General features: G+C 41.0%; 1 protein-coding gene across 3 annotated transcripts in view; it reads right to left on the bottom strand.

Moving 5' to 3' along the window:
* Nucleotides 1-16,402, bottom strand: part of Jakmip2 (janus kinase and microtubule interacting protein 2) — a 150,169-nt gene that overhangs the window by 35,552 nt on the left and 98,215 nt on the right. For all 3 annotated transcript variants that reach the window (XM_057788524.1, XM_057788523.1, XM_057788525.1), the window contains 6 exons: nucleotides 15,607-16,104; nucleotides 11,737-11,946; nucleotides 9,636-9,734; nucleotides 5,970-6,116; nucleotides 5,291-5,431; nucleotides 3,289-3,345 (listed from right to left, as the gene is read on the bottom strand). In XM_057788524.1, coding sequence (XP_057644507.1) covers nucleotides 3,289-3,345; nucleotides 5,291-5,431; nucleotides 5,970-6,116; nucleotides 9,636-9,734; nucleotides 11,737-11,946; nucleotides 15,607-16,104 — 1,152 coding nt within the window. The remainder of the gene's footprint in view (nucleotides 1-3,288; nucleotides 3,346-5,290; nucleotides 5,432-5,969; nucleotides 6,117-9,635; nucleotides 9,735-11,736; nucleotides 11,947-15,606; nucleotides 16,105-16,402) is intronic.

The following is a 16,402-nucleotide window of genomic DNA, read 5'->3' as shown; positions in this document are numbered from 1 at the left end:
TGATTCTCCCACTCCAGACAGACGCAGGTTAAGATCTTTCCTGGTAAGCCAGCTCGTTGTGCTACACAGAATATTAGAAATGGGTTAGATCAATATGTAAGAGCTAGCCAATAAGAGGCTGGAGCTAATGGGCCAGGCAATGATTAAAAGAATACAGTTTCCGTGTAATTATTTCGGGGCATAAGCTAGCCATGTGGGCGGCCGGGTGCCGGGGATGCAGCACCGCTGCTCTTATTACAACAGAGTGGCACCCAACGTGCTAATGAACTCCACGTAAAACCTGAGAGGGCTTAAAAAGGAGAGAGAGAGAATTTAAGAAAGCTTTTTGCTGTTTCTGGGTTACGTGCCGCAAAGAAATTGTCCTGACTCAGCAACAGGAAAAAACTGGCTGTTTTAAAATGCCGGCTTTCTGGGCTGTGCCGCCATCACGATCTCTGTCTGGCTCCTGCGGGAGACAGAGCTTTTAAATGGAGCATTTGGAGTAAAGTGCTACGGCTTGCTTGATGGCAATGTGGACTGCTGTGTGCCTGAAACTGTGTGTGGCCAGGGGCACCAAATGGCTCTGAGGCAGGAGCAGGCTCAGCGCCGCCATGCTGAACTGTGATGGTCTCAGGCAGGAACTACCATAATTACTATAATAACAGGGCAGTTAAGGTTTGGACTGAGCAGGACACAGGCGGTACCGTATTATCTGTACATGGTGCAACTTAAGTTTTTAAGAAATGCTTAACATTTTAAGAAGTGCTCCTGGATAGTAAAAAAAATTACAGATTCACAATAGAACTGATTCAGACACTATTGGATGAATGTACGTAGGCTTGAGAGAGAGAAAAATATATATATAAAGAATAAAGTTAATGTCTTAAAAAAAGGATAAAGTCTTTAAAGAGACAGAGTACAGATGGTTATAGATTAAAAAAAAATAAAGAAAAATAAGCCACGTAAAAATGGAAAATTCACAGAGAGTCTGGATTCTTTGTATTATTGTGTTTTCTTTAAAATTTTTGACTGTGAAGGAGCTAACTACAGAGAGACATTTCATTATATGGGCTGCCAAGCTAAACCAGAATGGATACAAGGGTATTATGATTTCAGAATATGGGTCTAAGGATATGATGCTTTGGAGAGGGTCTTCTTTTGTTTTCACAGAGGATGAGACTCTGTGGATTGCGGCTATCCCAATGTGGTATGATAGACCACGCCCTCCTGAAAGGTTGCTGTGAACACCTTCAGAAAATTACTTCATTCAACTGCCGACTGAGATGACCCTGACACACAGGTTACACCATGAAAGATCTGAATACAGCGCCCCCATTCAGCAGGAAGCAGTTTGGAGAAAAAAACTGCGCCCATGTTCCCAAATATTGTTTATAAATGTTCTTTTACATTTAAAGGGGGATATGATATAGATATAAATAATTTGCATTGGTGTGGATTTTAAGGTCAATTTTGTTATATGTATATGTATTTCTGATATTAATTAAGGTATTGTGTAGTTCATTTAAAAATGTAATGTATAATTAGGAAATATAGGTTGCTAATGGATAATCATCAATAATAGTCATGTTAAAAATTTGTAGTCATGTTAGTTAGATTTTCTAGATATATAGAGATATATTTCAGTTAGACAGGCATTCTTCATATCTTTCAAAGGCTACAGAATATGGCATTTAAATGTTTTAATAACTTAGGACTGTTATAGTGAGATACGTCTGCTCCTGGCAGTACCAATCTACTTCCAGAAGACGATGGGCATCGAAGAGGCTTCTTATGGAGTTGGTTAGCCATTTGGGCAAGAAACTGCTCTTGCATGGACTGATGCATAAACTGGATACAAAGAACCCGCAGAGAGAGGACTGCTGAACTTGCCTAAAGGTGAGATGGTCTTTTGGGATTCCTGATTTATGAAAGAGTCTACGAGACATTCTGCAGGACACAGCAGATAGTGACTGAACTGTCTTTGAAATTTCCTGCTTCATGGAAATGTCTGCTGAACACTATGGGCCTGAAGGCCGAAGATGGATGCCCCAACGGTACAAAAGAACTTTGGGTGACTGTCCAGGCAGCTAGATGTCTCTGTCATTTCTAAAGTTTGAAGTTTCTTATTTCTTGTTTACTTAGGTAATATTATATCCTTCTGGAGTCTTTGATGGAGTTGAAGAATGGATAGATAGTTATAGTTTTCCTTAGTTATGATAAAATAGATATAAATATTATAACTGTAATTCTTGTTTGATAACTGTTTTGCTATATGTAATCTTACTATGTTAAAGTGAAAGCCTTTCTTTTTTGTTTAAACAGAAAAAGGGGAAATGATGGAGGTGGTTCTTGTATTTTATCTGTTGCTTTCATTGGTTAACTAATAAAGAAAACTGCCTTAGCCCATTTGATAGGCCAGCCTTTAGGTGGGTGGAGTAAACAGAACAGAATGCTGGGAGAAAGAAGCCGAGTCAGAGAGTCGCCATGATTCGCCCACCAGACACAGACGCAGGTTAAGATCTCCCTGGTAAGCCACCAGCTCGTGGTACTACACATAATATTAGAAATGGGTTAGATCAATATGTAAGAGCTAGCCAATAAGAGGCTGGAGCTAATGGGCCAGGCAATGATTAAAAGAATACAGTTTCCGTGTAATTATTTCGGGGCATAAGCTAGCCATGTGGGCGGCCGGGTGCCGGGGACGCAGCCCTGCCGCTCATATTACAACAGAGGCATCCATGTTAAGGAGGTCATGGGGTCTTAACTCTAGTTTTCCAATCCCACATCCAACCCAAGTGACGTGCATGGTAAAAAACAAACACAGAAATCAAAACAACGAGCTATGCATTGTAGGGGTATAAAAAATAATGGTGGACTGAGAAGGTCATTATCAATACTTCCCAGATGATAATAATGCAAACACGTCAATCAGTTATAGAACAGATATCATAAACTAATATGATTCAATGGAAGATATTGATCATGTATATCTCTTATATGTTCTTAGGATGTAACCCACGCACTTGTCAGAAAAACCTTCTAATATTAAATCCATTGGTTTTCCTTTTAGAGGAAGTCATTGCCTTTCAGGTTAGGGCACAACACAGCCATTTTTACAAACTAAGAAATGTCAAGAGATTATTTTTTAAAAACACAAAATAAAAACAACAAAAAAAAAAGCAAGTAGTTCTCGTGGTTTGCCGCAGTTCAAGACCATCTGATCTATCACGTCTTTGCAGGAAGGTTCCTTGGCACGCCTTCCCTTCCTGGCTCTTGGTGGCAAATGCCTGATAAAAGTTTCCTCGTTACCTTGATCGGCTTCGAGCTTCTCCTGTGCTTTCTCCTACGGATGAGTTTTTCTCGATCCTAGAAAACAGAGAAGGACTTTTCAGATCAAAGGTTGTTGCACATCTCTCAAGAGTTTTGTTATCTCTTCCTTCTGCCTACAGAGGGCGTTGGATCCAAGAGAGCCTCTGAGGATGGATTTAGTGGCTGAGCTATCTGTGGCCCCTTGTTGGTTTTTCAAAGAGACGGATGTTCCTCCTGAGAGATTATATATTTTTATTTGAAGAATGATTTTATTTTCAAATTTGGTAATGTTTGGACACGACTTGTCGATATTTTTTGGAGTATGTATATTATAATTTTCCTGCCATATAATCAAGAAGTGTGCTGGGTTCCTTCATTTTAGACCTGAAAACAGGGTCCCATAATGAGTAGTTGTTGTGCTCTCTGATGCCCACAATTACGTTGCATTTGTGTGAGAAAATATTGTTTCTAGTTAGAATATACATTTATTTTTTACATCTTGTCATCTCTTAGCATAGTTTGGGTGAGGATGGGGCAGGAAGTGGAGCACCTACTCTGTTGGGGTCACGTGGTTTTGCTTCTGGCTTATTTGGGGAGACATGGCTGTGGTTTTCTGAGAATCTTGGTGAATACCTACGAACTGTGAGCAACTTTGTGACCTGTAGGGTGTGAGCGAAGTTATAACTACTGGGACAACTTGGAATTTAACCATTAAGGACTCTATATTTTTACTGCAGATTTGGGCTAGATGGAGCTACCTGATCAATAGGAAATCTACAGCTTAATTTGAGGGTTTCAAAGTCAGTATGTCCTTAGTCCAGTGACTCCATGAGATATAAGAGTTAGCAAGGTAGAAATAAGAAACCCAGGCTTCAGCTTACGTTTGAATATAATTTAAAACACTGGCATTTAGACTTGACTTTTTGTCTTTATATATAAAATATTTTGATTGTGGATCCTCACCACAGATGAACCTTAAAATATTACACATTGTATACTCTCTTAATCTAAGGGGTACAAATTATATATGAACAATGGATGATGTTTTTTTCAAGACAGGATTTCTCTGTGGAAGAGTCCTGGTTGTTGGTTGTCCTGTAACTCACTTTGAGGACCATAGTGGCCTTGAACTCACAGAGATATGCCTACCTCTGCCTCCCTAGTGCTGGGATTAAAGGTGCGCACTATCACCCAACAACAGGGGACAATTTTTAAAGGGAGAGTAGCAATTAATTGCAAACAGAAGTAGACTCTTTCGCTCCCAATGGCAGTGAAACAAAGTTCACCTATTCTGGAGATTATTGTGTAACAGCCCCCACTCCCACCCCTATGATTAGTTCAAATCTACAGGCTTTGGCTTATTCTTGAAATAAAAAGAAATAAAGATACCATTCTCAGAATAAAAACAGAGAGGTGAAGAAGGAAGCTTGAAGGCTTCAAGAGGTCTTATCTTATCATACTGTCAATAGTAACCTGAATCAGATGCAAACGGGACCTAGTCAACAGGAACTGAAGTATCTATCCATGAAGTGTAGACTGGAATTCCTGCTCTATTACAGAATACTGACACTGTTCTTCATTCGCAAAGCCTTTAACAGATTGTATCTATGTGATATGCACTGATTAGGTGTTAGAAAAAAGGAGTCCTGCTTTTGTAGGCAAAAAATTGAATTGCTGAGGTTCAGGAGACTGACCATGGAAAGCAACTATAAGATACCCAGATCTACCCTGTATACTTACCTAACAACACCTCTGAAAAGTCCCTTAATGGGGCTCATATTCATGCTTCTAGACTAGTTGGCAAATAGTTAGAACTGGAAGGTATAAATCAGTTTAATAATATAAACATTTTGGGCTAGAGTTTCTTGTCCATAATTACATGCTGCACACCTGCATATGGGCATTTGGAGTTAATCCAAAATGATGAAGGGCTTCCTGATGTGCTGGTTGTCGGCTCCCCATTATTGAGAATAGCTAGGGGTTTGCAGATGGGTGCACCTACCCTTGTGAGCTCGTCAATGATGTTCTGTTGCTCTATGACCTGCAGTTTCAGAAACTCTGTCTCTTGTTCTTCATTAGCTTGGTCAAGGTCATTCAGAGACTTCAGTTTCTTTAGGGGTGGGTGAGATGTTATTTTTTCTCTCTAAATTGGAGAAGAAGAAATTACAAGTGGAAACCTCAAAGATCCCCAATTTTAGTAATTGCTAAATTTGTAAAAATTGGGTCCCAGCTAACTTGAATCTTGTCCCCTCTTGGTGACAGAATTTTATATATACCAACTAAAACCCTCAAGTACATTTTATCTGCTATAACACATTGAAGTCCTTGGCAATGTTTTGGACATTTCTATAGTCAGTTTATCTTGGAAGTCTTTTCAGGAATGTATGGTCATATCAGTCATCCATATATAATACAAGCCACGATATAGATTTCCCAGCTATCAAGCAAACTAAAAGGCAGGCATGAACTCCCTCCACATTTCTGTGGCATAGGAGCCACACTGAGGCTTTGCTTCTCCACATGTAAGTGTTTGAAGAGTGAGTGTATCCCCCTTCTCTTGTTTCCCTTGCTTCTTCAAGGGAAAGTCTAAGTAGCATATGAGAAACAACCTCAGCACAACCCAATAGGTCATGGACCCCAGAGGAGGAAGCAGCTGCTTCTGCAGCATCTGTGATACACACCATTTCTGAGTTCTCCTTGGTTACGGCTTTTAGTTTCTCCTCCATGCGCTGCAAAGACACCATCAGCTCATCGTTTCTCTTGGCGAGGCACTTGTTCCTTTCCAGGAGAGGTTTGCATTGCTTTTCTGTTTCCCGCACACGTTTTAACTGGAAAAAAATAAGATAAAACGGATTTTTGGTGTCCTGAGGAAAGTAGGGCAGGAGGGGCCAAGTGTTAAAGAGGGAAAGCGCCCCTTCAATTACCCGACCTGTTCCAGGATTGACCACTACATTCCCGCCCTCCATTTAGCCAACCAATACTTTTTTGTTTCATTTAATGATTATTCTCTTCTCCTCCCTCCCCCACTTCCTTCTTTTTAGAAGGAATTGTTATGTATGTCTAGTAGACTCCAAACTTACTATGTAGAACTAACTAGCATGGAACAGGCATGACTCCTCCGGCTTCAGTCTTCCCAGTACTATGATTAAAGGTCATGAGCCACGATGCCTGGCTCTAGAGCCTCTTTAACACAGTCCTGTCTGCTACCTTAACAGAGGCACCACAGATGCTGCTGCTGCTTCTGGAAGTGGCCAGGAAAAGCTCAAAGTTCTCTTTGCTCCCATTCACTTCCCTCACCTCACTCACCCACACAGGTCTGAACCCACTCCCTAAACCAGCAAGGACCTCTCGGTGGCTCAGCAACAGATAGAAGCACAATTGAACTTCATGGTCATCGGAACCTGGTTCCAAGCCTCATCCTCTGCAACTGCACTGCCTCCTTCAAAGGTATTACGGAAATCTCCTCACTAAGGCATGTGTTTTTCTGCTGTTGTCACAGGACCTTTTCTATATTTCACAGGATGCTGAGCAGCATCCCTTCCCTTGTCCTGCTGATAACAGTAACATCCTGTCAGCTGTGATGATGACATATGATGACCAAGTTGCCTTTCATTTAGAAGCTAAATGTACGAATGTTGTCTTGTAATCATCAACAGCCCTTCCTTTCATTTTCAAAACACTTCTGCTTAGTTGATGTATTATAGGTCAATCTATATAGACGGATTCGATTTCTATGTTGAATTTGTAATGATCAGCTTATTCTTTTTATCAGAAGATTTCAAAGACCATCACTCCTTCTATGGAAATCTATGATTTGGGGAGATACTGAGGAAGGAGAAAATGACCTATGATTGAAAACAAGAAACAAGACTGTAATTCTTAGCACTTCTCTAGGCCCATCCTAATCTCAGTTTGAGAACTACAGTTTTATGGTGATGTCAAAAACATGGGATTTACTTTTAATAAATAGTCTGGCACAACATCTTTTCAGTTTTGGTGTCTGAATCAAGAATATTAAATTTTGAGTACGTATAAAGAGAAATTATTCACTGGGCTTAGTATTGCGATATTGATCCCTTCTGGAAGCTAATGCCCTGTGTTTTCAGTAGTAAGTCTCTTCAGTGAGTACAATTCACAGGAAATGCACATAAGCATGAAGGGAAAGAACTGTCCAATTGTAGCACAGCATCCAATCGCAACAGTTCCAAAGCACCCAACAGAGTGCTTCCTCAAAAAGACCTGCCTTCATAGATGAGAGAGACTGAAATTATACATGTATGGTCCATCATGAATACACGTATGCATATATATGAATAAACAGAGGCTCGTGTAGACTCTAAGAAGCCCTGCTATAGTTTAACTAATAACAGATAAACCTGAGGTCAAGGAAAGAAAGAATTTTATAATCATAAAGGGTCAATATGCTAAAAACCATTATTAAATATTAACTTATGCCTACCAAGTAACATAACTTCAAATATGTATAAGGAAAGATGGACAAAGCTAAAAAGAGGCATATTTGTTGAGAGAAATAGCAGACAAAAATATTAGAACTATATAGAAAATTTAAAACAAGGCAACAAATGAAGGAAAACTTTAACTGAAGATGCAGAGCACTTCTCCTGGGAATATGGCATATTTCTAAAGTGACTTACTGGTTAGTTTTTGCAAGCTCAACCCAAACTAGGGTCACCTGAGAAGAGGGAACCTCAATTGAGAAAATGTTCTCCGGATATTGGTCTGTAGACAAGCCAGGGAGACATTTTCTTGATTAATAATTCGTGTGGAAGGACCCAGCACCCTGTGAGCAGTATTGCCTCCTGGCAAATGGTCCGGAGGCAATATAAGAGCAAACTTAGCAAGGCATAGGCAGCAAGCAGGTTAGCATCATTCTTCCCCATTCCCTGTTTGATTTCCTACCCCGACTTCCTTTCACAGTGGACTGAACAGAATATGTAAACCAAATAAGCCCTTTCCTACTCAAATGGCTTTTGGTCATGGTGTTTTAGCATAGCAATAGACACCAAGTGAAGATGCTGACCCTGTGCTATGGCCAGAAGGAAAATTGTAATACTCCCACGGCAAAGAAATGTTGCAAAGTGTGGCAAATGTTACGAAGTAACTAATAACAGAAGATAATTAGAAAAACCTCTAGAAGTTTAGAAAATGTGCAATACACTTTTCAGAACAAGTTGCATGATATTTATGAAACAGCAATACATGATAACACTCCAAACTTGTGAGAGTTGTCCAAAAAATAAGATTTCGAGAGAAACAATGGCCCCAAATTCAGGGAAAGGCTAAAATCACTTTTACATAAACAACTTCATCAAAATACAGAGCAGTATGTCTAAATATCTAATTTCAAAATGTTCTAAAGTTATTAAGAAAATAAAGCAGAATAGAGAAAGAACAAAATGCTGAGGACAGATTGTAACGGAAGACCAGCAGGCCAGCAGATATTTGACAGCTCCCCCAAACTCTTTAGAAAAGATAAAAATCAAAACAAAAGTCAGAATAAGAACACACCTCATAGCCAGGCAGTGATGGCACACGCCTTTAATCCCAGCACTCGGGAGGCAGAGGCAGGCGGATCTCTGGGAGTTCGAGGCCAGCCTGGTCTACAAGAGCTAGTTCCGGGATAGGCACCAAAACTACAGAGAAACCCTGTCTCGGAAAAAAAAAAATACACCTCATAACCAAATGGTGAAAGGGAATGATTATCTGTGCGTGTTGGCAAAGATATGGAAATTCTGAGGCCCTCATGCAATGGCACTGAGAACCTAGAGTGTTGGAGCAACCTCAGATTTCAACTGACCACATTGCAGGATCCAAATTCCTATGCCCAGGAGGAAGAGGCACTTTTATTCATCACTGATACCTAGCAGTCCCAGTCTAAACAGCTTGAATGTGCTTAGAAGCTCCAAAAATATTTCAGAAGAATGGTTGCATGTATTGCAATAATGTTAACTGGATGCTGCAGAGAAAGGAAAGAGAACAATTCCACACAGCTCAAAGGAGATTCTCACAGGCAAACTACTGAGCAAAAACAGCCAGGAACACAGGAATAATATGCAATTATGTTCTTAAACTTATGGTGGATACCTGTACAGAAACCAGAGTGGTGCCATCATTAATTGGGTCTTGGATTGGAGAGAGGGGTCTTGGTCGTTTTCCACTTAGTAATTTGGAAGGTAGCTCTGTGGGGCAGTCACCTTGTGAGGATTTATCTTGATGTACTGTTACTACCTGCTCATTTTTCTCTCATGATAAACTAACATAACGCATGCTTTCATAGCCTAACATCCAACAAAACACACAATCAATACAGTTTGCATACAACTTACCAACTCGTTCCGTTCATCTCCAAGCAAGGTGTTCCTATCTTCTAACTTTCTTATAGTGGCATTCAATTCAGCTATTCTCTTTTGATTTCTTCTCAAATCCTACACATGAGAATTAAAATGAGCATCTCTTAAATATTACTTTTCAAAGCCTGGAATACTATTCATGAAAGCAATAATGTCCTTTCTTGCCATTTGGCCCAGGAAGTAACAGATAAATGTTCTTTTACTAAGAAAAAATAAGGTACCCTTTCTAACTCCTAACATTTTTGCTGGGTTGAATACTAAGCATGGTTAAAGTCACAAATGAATTCCATGTTTCAGGCAGACCCTGGAGCCCAGACTTGTGGCATGAAATGTGACAATTGATTGAAACAGGTTTTTTTGTTGTTTGTTTGTTTGTTTGTTTGTTTGTTTAAGATTTATTTATTAAGTATGTATACAGTATTCTGTCTGCATGTCTGCGGCAGGCCAGAAGAGGGCACCAGATCTCATTACAAATGGTTGTGAGCCACCATGTAGTTGAACTCAGGACCTCTGGAAGAGCAGTTAGTGCTCTTAACCTCTGAGCCATCTCTCCAGCCTAATTGGAAAAGTTTTTAGGAGAGCTGTTTGCACCGTGACCAAGGTGAATGTGAAGTCAGGGGTATCCTTGTGCCACAAATGTCCATTGCCTCCTATGACACAGACAACTGTCTGTTACTATACTTAGTCATGGACGGGACAGTTTAGGAAGTAGACACAGGGTTTTCTGAATTTTTCTATACTCTAGAAGAAAAAAGGTCACTGTGAAGGAACATATATTACCTTCGTGTGCGAAAGGCGGGGTGTATAATATAATTTAGAAGAAAATATTTTGCATAACATAACAATTGTTATGAACCACCTTCAACACAGTGGTTACAGCTTAATCCTGTGCTGTAGGCCTACCCCGATTACATGCCTGCAATCCTGTTACTCTTTTCATTTTGAGAGTGGTTGTTCACTGTTGATGGACAGTTTCACACATCCTGAGTCCCCGGAGTCATCATATCCTGTAGGACACATCAGGGCAAGCTAAACTGTGGGTGGATCTGCGTTCACCCAGGTCTTATGGTGGATAGCAGCAATCAAATCTATGAAGCCTAGCCATGTACTAAACACAGTACTCTACTTTCTCTATATAGCGTCTCTAATTCAGAGAGCAGTCTTGCAGAAACCACCATGACCTGCACCTTACAGATAAGGATACTGAACAGGAAAGTCATTTGCATAATGCCATTCAGCTAACGAATTTGAACCAAGGGGGTCTAACTTCTAAAGTCTGCTTTTTTGGGTAATTATGCTATATTGCATATAGGTATTAAGAGAAGAACTAAAATTTTTATGTCCTACATCTTAGATCAGTATATATTTCCCACCACCTACTAGGGTGTGTCCGTGTCCTGGAAATCAATTCATGAGCTATTCACTATTTTGTTCTAAGTAATACTTTGGAACTCATTTTTTGTTCCTAATTACTATATTTTCATCTCTTTTTCTTTTTGCAAATAAATCATTTGATAGCACACCACAGGCAAACTTAAGTCTCTCATTGTACTTCTGACAATAATTTCTCATATAAGATGATGATAATCTAGTGAAGTAAGTGGCAAGTTCATTCAGACTGGAGGCTTTTGTGCTATGGCTATAGATGATTCCGTCTTTCTTAAAGGCACACACCCAACCACTGTACATAAATGATAACAGTCTTTGGTCAGTTTATAATCCAATTGTTCACAGATAGGGAAATTAGCAAACTTGGCAACAGGCAAATATTATCATTTAACTTACAGATCTTATAATAGAGTCAAGTTTGATAGCTATCACTAGGCTAGAAAAATTCTGTGCAAGACTCAAAGACACCTGCAGCTCTCATGTGATCTGCTAATGAAGTATGGCCCACTTTGTTGTCTGTAAGTCTAAAAAAGCCTGCTCCCAGGATATTCACTGGTTTTATAGTCGGAGGGAGAATTGATTTCTCTGTGCTTATAAATAGGAAAATAGCTTAAGTGAGAAAGCAGAACTTGAGCGCTAAATAAAAGATGACTCCGGAGTTGTTGAACCTCGACTCGAATGGACTCACCGGGCTGCTGCAGTGTTCGGAGCCATCTCCCGCCCTTCCTGGAATCTCTCTCTTCGGGCTGCTCAGGTTACACTCGGCCTCCTTGACCAGGAAGAGCTGCTCATCCAAAGCCTCCTTCTGCAGCTGCAGTTTCTGTACATAGCCTGTCTGAGTCTCCAGTTCCTTTTCCAGGGAAAAGATGATCCTGTCCTTGGCTTTGATTTCATCCATCTGAATTAAACGAGACCCAGGACATTTCACTATGCTATACATAAGTCCCATTTTCACTAGGGGAAGTCCTCCTCATCTTGTGATGATGGAAGGTGTTGTCCTTCCCTAGAGTGCTTGAAATGGTCTGGGAGGGTTAGGAAAGGTAAAATTTAAAATGGATCACTAGCTTTAAGAAAGATAAATCCAGAATATTCCACTGTTTCTAGGGGACCAATAAATTATTACTGATTGATATTATTAGCCAATAATTTGCAACTGGAGAAACTGCAGGCTTGCTAGTACTGGTCTACTGATTTTCTAGTAAGTGTCAGTTTTGGTGGCATCTGGAGGGGGTTCTCCCAAAAATTGCTGTTGTGTGGCCTTTTCTTTCCTTCCCACACTTCAAGGCAGCTATCCTTAGCAATCATTCTACCATTACTGTTGGAAAAGCATCAGTGGGACTAGAATAGGTGTTGGGAGCAGTGAGACCCCAGATTCTGAATTTCTTGTAATCCCCTGATCTGAGTGCCTATAGCTGCTCTGAGCAGGAGACCTTCAGGAGTTCCTGATGGCAGGAGAGTGGTTTCTGGTGGGTTTGGCTGGGGCGTGGCTATCTCTATAGAATCTGCCCCCGAACACAATAAAGGGGGCATTCTTGGGGAATTGAAGGATGACCCGTGTTGCTGTCTCTCTGTCTGTGTGTGTTTGTGTATTTTAACCTCCAGCCCCCTTGCCCGAAGCTCGCGAACTGGGTGCCAGCGCACAGAGCGCAGACACCGGGGCACGGCACGCGGCAATTGGAGGTCTCCACCGAGAATTCGGCAAATAGGGATTAAAAATGCCTGTTAATTTTAGTCAAAATGTTTCCTTGTAAATCTGTGGCATATAGTTACTGATTTCAGCACTCATTTCTGTGAAGCTTAGAAGTGGCCTCAAATGTATTAATTTTCAACTTAAGGCACAGTGGATTAGAGTTCCACTGGGCTGGAATCAGTTTGCTGCCCTTAGATGAGAAATATACCATACGTGAAATGAATGTCTGTAACCATGACACAGGGTGGAACCTTTTGTCTCATTCTATGTGGTTACTTAAAATGGAAATAAGAAAAGACATTTAACACAAATGTCATTTTTCTTTCTCCTTTCTCATATTTAATGACTCAGTTAGCATGTTTGTTTGCTGTGCATTTTAGATGAGGAGGAGATCATAGAATCACCTGCTCGTGCAGTCCCTTGCTTTACACATGCTAATGCCAGGCTACTGTCTCTAGGTCACGTGACTAAATTTTAGGTTAACATTGGGAGACCACTGCACTAATATCTGCATCACCTGCTAACTGATGAGGGTTGTGATAGTGTCCTGTTGATTTGCAAGAGAATATCAGTCACATTTTCCTACTCCTTGAAGATGGCTGAGGCGTGTTAAACTGAGTGCTCATTCATTTTTCAGAGTTGATATACACAGTATTTGCTGAAGTTTGATACAGCTCACAAACTGCCTCTTCCTGGTTGCTGGTGATGACTTCTAGTTAGTGACAGATGCTAGGCTATCAGCTGATTAACACCCTCTTGGAGTTATCCTTACCATCTCTAGTATTACAAATGAAATCATCTCATCTTTACAGTATTGGAAGCACTATAGTTATGAAAATTATTTCACTTTCTAAGAATGTCCTTCTCAGTAGGTTCCATGATCACCAGGTACCAGGGGAAACCCTGAAAGGTTCAGTATTTGGTCATTGTCCCCTGCCTTGTGAATGATAAAGTCTTGATACTTTAACTTTGTCTTCTGAGCCTAGAGCCCATTTATCGGGCACTGTGTTACACTGGCTCCAAAATTATTGGCGTCCCGCTGCCCCCAGAACTTTCCAAAGTGGGTTCCTGTAGAATATCGAGCAATGAAGGGGGCTCTGTTATACTGTGGTTGTGAACACCTAACCTGATGCTCAGAATATTACAAAATTAACCGGTGTTCCAGTTCATAGACGAGAAGGAATATATCGCAGAATTCTTTGATGTTTTCTAGAAAGAACAGATCTCATCTCTTTTCCTACAGGCCCCAAAGTGCATATGAGGGTGAGGGTAGGGGTAGGAAAGGAAAATGAGAAAGTGGAGGCTGGGACATGCGCATTAAAGAAACACTGCCCCATCGGAGTCTGCCTGCACCCAATGTTTGAGCCACTCTTTAGATGGCTTAGATTTCAGGTGGTTGTTTGGGAGAATCTTTTGTCTACTTTAGCGGTGTTCTTGGGAAGAAGTAATGGGGAAATCATGACCAATTGGTAGATTTACACTGCAAGGCAAGCAACAGTTTTTACTTCGAGGCTTTCTTTTTAACTCACCTACCTGATTGCTCCACACTTCACCGTCTTGAATCCTTCTTCGTCAACCACGGCCATTTCAGAAACCAAAAGCAGAACAGAGACCACTCTTTCTGCTCTGCCTTTGGTCTCGATTGTCAAACAGAACGAACTGCAGTAAATCCCCCAGGAAGCATGGCAGAGGCAGCATCTTACATTACACCACATTACTAAGAAAATCACACAGGCTTAACCTGTAAAATGTTCTATGGGAACCACTTAAAGTGGAAATCCTGGAGACATCATCCAGAGAACGAAGTGGAAATCCTAGAAATGGTTTCTGAAGGTTGGCAGACACAGCGGGAAAGAATAGTTTTTCCTGTACAGCTTAGAGCAATGCTTCTCAACCTGTGGGTCCCGACCCAGTGGAGGGGGAGTGAACCAACCCTTTCCCAGGGGTCGCATATCAAATGTCCTGCATATCAGATATTTACATTGTGATTCATCACAGTAGCAGAATTACAGTTATGAAGTAGCAACAAAATAACTTTTTGTTTGGAGATCATGACAACATGAGGAACTGTATTAAAGGGTCAAAGCATTGGGAAGGTTGAGAACCACTGGCTTAGAGAAACAGTATTAAATACATCCTAAATGGTTTAAGCTAATCCTCAACTTTTGTACAAACATGAATAGAAATTTTCCTTCTAAGATCATGGAACCTAGGGTATTACACCTCATAGACCATGCATTAATTTATTCACTTTAGCAGTAGGAGATATCTGTATGGTTGTTGGCCTTGCAAATTAAAAACCAAAAGCCAAGAGAAACCAACCAAACAAAAACTAATTCTGTGTGAACTGAACTAAAGAAAACTGTAACAGCAAGTAAGTCATGTGTGAACGACACCCAACTAAAAACCAGAATGGCTCGTAACAAATATTCCTTGATTGTTGGGGGCAAAGGAACCCGTTTTATAAATTACCAGGGATTTTATAGCTCCATGTTTGTGCTGATGAATAGTTTAGGATGTTTTCATGTTGCCAGTGGCCATTTTCAGACAAATTGTGGCACAAAACAAGCTAAGGTTGGAATGGCTTGTACTTTACAATCTTTCACGAATACCCAAGAACACAGGTCTCTGCCTGGAAACCTATGCACCCAGAAGAAGACACTATGAAAATGGGGGCTGTAAAACTCTTACATTTTACAATTCCAATTTTTACCGAACTACCTATCAATCTACTTTGAGTTTTGGATAGCGCAGCCCACGGAAGCGAGGGTGTTTGTTTATGGTAACTCTTGAGGGAACACCCAGCAAAGCAAATCACACTGAGCTCTGGCAGAGACTGGTTTCTGCCCTGCTCTCATTATTACTGACCAGCCTCCGAATGTCCCGTTCCGACTCCCACTTGATCTTCGAGATGGCTTCCTGGTGGGACTGATGCTCACTCCTAAGGTCCCCAGCCTTGATTTTATCCGCTTGGATCATATTGCTCAGCGCTTCATCCACCTGCTTCTTGGCCGTTTTCAAGTCTGTGATTTCCTGCAAGAGCTTCAAGCGCTCTGCATCGAACTGTTTCCGGGCCTCCTCCCGGGCCTCAATGGTAAGTGCTGTCCTTACTTTGTCGCTACTGCCATCCCGGAGAGCGCACAGGGCGGACTTGAGTCTCTGGATCTCCCCATCCCGCACCTTCACTGTCCTTGACATTTCCTGCTCGTGCTGCTTGATGAGGTTCTCTCTCACTGCCTGCAGCTCCTTCATCTTCTCCTCATGGAGCTTGGCTTTGAGCTCTGTCACCAGGACCGTGTGTTTGCGCTGCTCCAACTCGCGAATCCGCTTTGCTTCTTGAGTCTTCTCTCTTTCAAGCTTTGATACCTAGAGGCAGAGGGGTGAAAAGGATGAAAAAGCATGAGCCTCAAAGAGAACTCGTGCTCCCAGGCAGGATCTTGCAGCTTAGTCTGCTATGATCTCTTAATACCTTATTTATTAAAAAAAAATCCGAGTTGCTGTGTGCTCAGAGGAAAAAAAGCATGGGCTTTAAAGCAGAGACTATGGTGTGTAAAACAGGGAAACATCTAATATGTTTATCTTAGAGTGTTCAAATACTTGATGTTCCCGGGCCTTGTAAATGGCATGTGGTCCACAGATTAGCAGCTCTAAAGACACCCTGAAG

This window comes from Chionomys nivalis, chromosome 14 (assembly GCF_950005125.1).
Source record: "Chionomys nivalis chromosome 14, mChiNiv1.1, whole genome shotgun sequence".
NCBI lineage: Eukaryota > Metazoa > Chordata > Mammalia > Rodentia > Cricetidae > Chionomys > Chionomys nivalis.
This window is presented reverse-complemented; position numbering and strand designations above follow the sequence as displayed.